At 42.8% G+C, this 4,162-nt stretch overlaps 1 protein-coding gene across 2 annotated transcripts in view; it reads left to right on the top strand.

Annotated features, from left to right (window-relative positions):
• The window catches only part of ergic3 (ERGIC and golgi 3), a 21,027-nt gene that overhangs the window by 1,620 nt on the left and 15,245 nt on the right, over positions 1–4,162 (top strand). For both annotated transcript variants that reach the window (XM_008408202.2, XM_008408203.2), the window contains exons 2-4: positions 1,708–1,778; positions 3,224–3,311; positions 3,379–3,498. In XM_008408202.2, the coding sequence (XP_008406424.1) occupies positions 1,708–1,778; positions 3,224–3,311; positions 3,379–3,498 (279 nt within the window). The remainder of the gene's footprint in view (positions 1–1,707; positions 1,779–3,223; positions 3,312–3,378; positions 3,499–4,162) is intronic.

The raw sequence follows: 4,162 nt of genomic DNA, 5'->3' as shown, positions 1-4,162 counted from the left end.
CTCAGCTCTCTCTTCACCACGACGGACCGGTACAGCGCCGGTCTGGTACAGCGCCTGACCGGTACAGCGCCTGCTTCACGGCCCCAATCCGCCTGTCGATCTCCTGATTCGTGAACCCAGAGATTGGTTCTGTTGTAAACAGATATTTTAGTAATCGAGTAATCTATCGATTATTCTTGCGATTATTCGGATAAAAAGGATAAAACACTTTTATGACTGTAAAACATAACAGCAGAGTTACTATCGGATATCAACATCAGTCCAATTTTTCACATTTGAGCTTCCCTAACAGTTACTTTTCTGTAGTTTAGAAAATTAACTTGTGACAATAACAGCTCACTTTCTAAGTTAACCTGAAGCAAAGTGATAAAATCTGAAGCAGGCTATTATAAAAATGTCTATATTCCAGCTTCCTGTTTATGATTCATCTTCAGTCAGTTTCATAGATGAACTCTCACCCCGACAGACATTTACAGTTTTGTGTTCATGTTAGACGGATTTGGCTCCTGAGTTCGTCACACAGAAACTCATCTCCCAGGTCAGTGACGTCTCGATGCTCTTCGCCACCCATTGGTTGCGACCAGGACGATATGAATTTATTTTCCGGTATTTTCAGTAAAGCTACGCATCTAAAGCCGCCCGCAGTGTCGGGTCGATCCGCTCACCGTGTAAATAATCCAGCCGTTCGCTCTGAACCGGAAGGTCCGGAAGGAGAAAGGCTGCCGAACTCCAGGCATCGCTCCAGTCATTTTAAGGATGTTTCTCGTTTCCCAAAAACGATGAAAACCCGGCATCATCATCAATCAATAAAACCTCCAGGCTGAACTTGAAAATTGGACTCTATGCCGCTAACACTTATCTTCCGTCAACAAGTCAGGCGGAAGTCGGAGCTACGCGTAACGCAAGGAACGACCCGGCCGGAACACGGCGGCTAAATGATGACACATATTTTAACGAGGCTTCGAGGCAGGTCAATTTTCCTCAAGAAATTTTAATAATTGTGTACTCAAATCACTTGGTTGCATCGAGGAATCGCCTCAGTCCTACCAGAGATACTTGAAGTCCTCCACTTGGGGCAGGAGCCCCCCGATGCCCCCCCACCTGGAGAAGACTCTCTACCCTCATCAAGACCATGGAGGAACTGATCCTCATCCCGGCCTCCAGCTCCACTGATCCTCATCCCGGCCTCCAGCTCCACTGATCCTCATCCCGGCCTCCAGCTCCACTGATCCTCATCCCGGCCTCCAGCCCCACTGATCCTCATCCCGGCCTCCAGCTCCACTGATCCTCATCCCGGCCTCCAGCTCCAGCTGCAGATCCCGACCTGATGAAGCCAACAGATCCACATCATCCGCTAACAGCAGAGATGCTAAGGCCACCAAAACGGATCCCCTCCACACCTCGGCTAAACTCTGGTTTAGAAATATCTCAAACAAGTAATCTTAAACATCAAATAAAATGAATATTGAAATTCAAGTTTAAAATACAGGATATGATTAAAGTGACCTTTGACCTTTCAGAGAAAGCTACAGCAATGTTTCTGGAACTTCAGGTTTTCAGACGGATGAAAACCGGTTACTGGGTTCAGTGTTTTTTTTACCAAATTTAAATTTACTACGACAGTATGAATTTCTAAGAAATGTCAAATGAAGATGCATTAATTCACATTATGTTGATGAAATCAGATGTTTCCACTTGTCTCTGCAGTGACCATCATCAGCGGCGTCATCATGTTCGTCCTGTTCGTCTCTGAGCTGCAGTACTACCTGACCAAAGAGGTGAGCTCCTGACCCCGGTCCGGTCCGGTCCGGTGGCTGACCGGACACATGCTGGTGGTTTTTATCGGGATGGGAAGTGCAGCATTTCATCAGGAAGTCTGTTAATCGATCAGGTTTTGATCCTGCTGCTTCCACCTGATTTTCAGATTTGATCTCATGGTCAATAGAAAAGGAAAACAACTAAAGTTTTCACCAGAACTTTCTAAACATTGGGTCTTTTTCACCAGGGAAGCCGAATTGAAACCAACTGAAACTGAGCTTAGGGAGCAGCGGTGAACCGGTTTCCTGCCGGGCCGGTCGGGTCGGATCAACTCGGGTTCCTTGGAAGGAAATGACTCAGAGTTTTGGGCTGAAAAGTATTTTCCTTCTTATTTGGAAGTTTTTGCTGCTTTTGTTAGATGATGAAAAGTTTTGCTAAGAGCCGGAGGAGCAGAGTTGATCCCCTGATCTGCTTCAGGATCAAATGTGACCGTGATTTAACCCTTTAACAGCTGGAGGTTTTCCTCCAGGGTCTGACCGTTTTGTTGGTTGCATGAAGTAAACGAAGCAACACATCTTGGAAAAACGTTTTTCTCTCTCTACCTTAGCAGCTACTTTTTAAACTCCTACCTCCCAAAGCAGGAGAGGATCTGGACCAGAGGATCCTCACTGATGCTTATCTAGGAGGATCTAGTTGATCTGGATCGACATCATTAGCTTTTCTTCCTCTGGTTTGTTATTTTAGTTCCTGTGAAGCACTTTGTATTGGCTTGTTGCTGAAAATGTGCTATATAAATAAAATGACCTCTTTCTCCAGGTTTAGGTTCGACTTCCAGGCTGTTGATTTATTTTTATCCATCTTTCTTCTTTTTAGGGCTGCAACTAATAACTATTTTATTCATCAGTATTGATTATTTAGACAATTAATCAGATAATTTTTAAAAAAATATATTAGAAATGCACTAAAATATGCAAATAAACAAATTCTTTTTAAAATATTGTCTAAAAGTTGATAACATTTCTTTGATCATTTCCAGCAAATTATGCAGATAAAAATTGTTCAATATGAGAAAAGCTCAGGCTGATCAGGAGATTATTATTGATTAACTGATTAATAACTGGATGCAAAATGTTCTTAATATGTTTTAAGCTTTGAACCAGGTGAAGAACAGATTTGTAATTAAAGAAGGTTGCTTTTATCTTGAATGCAAAATGTTTTTGTCCAGCTAACAATAAATTATTTTACGATTAGTCTCAATCATTTCAGCCGTTTTTTCATTTGAAATAAACTCTAAGCTTTTCTATTGAAGTTGTTCATATGCATGAAAACCCAGCAGAGTCTCTGAGCCCGTCTGCCGACGGGACAAACGAAGGGAAAGTAGTTTTTTCGGCTTCGTTTCTGTTTCTGTGTTTCTGTGGGACAGTTCAGTGTTTAGGGGACGTTAACGCTGCGTGTCGTCCTGCAGGTCCACCCGGAGCTCTACGTCGACACGTCGCGAGGAGACAAACTCAAGATCAACATCGACGTCATTTTCCCTCACATGCCCTGCGCCTGTAAGTGCTGCTGTTTCTCTGCCGTCTGCGGCTGATGGCGGCCGCCGCTCACCGCCGTGTTTGTCAGATCTCAGTATCGACGCCATGGACGTGGCCGGAGAGCAGCAGCTGGACGTCGAACACAACCTGTTCAAGCAGCGGCTGGATAAAGAGCTGAACCCCGTCACCACCGAGGCAGAAAAACACGGTACGCTTCACTCCAAACACAAACCAGTTTGAGTCGTTTGCTGGACAAACTGGAGAGAAACTGTAAACGCAGTAAGAACCTTTTCACATGTTGCAGCAACTTCAGGCGGCGCCGCCGAAATGGTTGGCAATCCAAATTGACGTTTGCCTTATGTAATTATTAGTCATTGTAATCAATCATTTCCTATTAATAACATGAAAATTCTTTAGTTTAATCGGGCACCAACTCAGTTTTGTGTGAAGGAATGAATTCAGCAGAAGAAACTGCTTTTTTAACCATTTTCAAATAATATAATCATTTCATAATAATGCAAGTTCATCGTTTCAAAGATCAGTAAACTTAACTTTTGTAAACACTTATCACTGTAACTGGAAGATATTTTAAAAAGTCCAAAATAAACAAAATGACCAAAAACAATAAATAAAATTGGAAATAAAAACCACACGCAATCGAAACCTTAACAGAAATGAAGTCAAAAATATGAATCATCAGAATGGAAATGATGGAGCTCATTTATTGTGACAGGGTCACATGGTTCCCCTTAGCCTTTATCATTAGCTTCTGCTAAATGTCAGGCTGTGGCAGGTTAGCATTAACAGAACTAATGTCTATGATTAGTGCTTTAGAGTTAGCACAGCTAACTCCAGGGTTAGCACAGCTAACT

Source organism: Poecilia reticulata, linkage group LG5 (genome assembly GCF_000633615.1).
Source record: "Poecilia reticulata strain Guanapo linkage group LG5, Guppy_female_1.0+MT, whole genome shotgun sequence".
NCBI lineage: Eukaryota > Metazoa > Chordata > Actinopteri > Cyprinodontiformes > Poeciliidae > Poecilia > Poecilia reticulata.
This window is presented reverse-complemented; position numbering and strand designations above follow the sequence as displayed.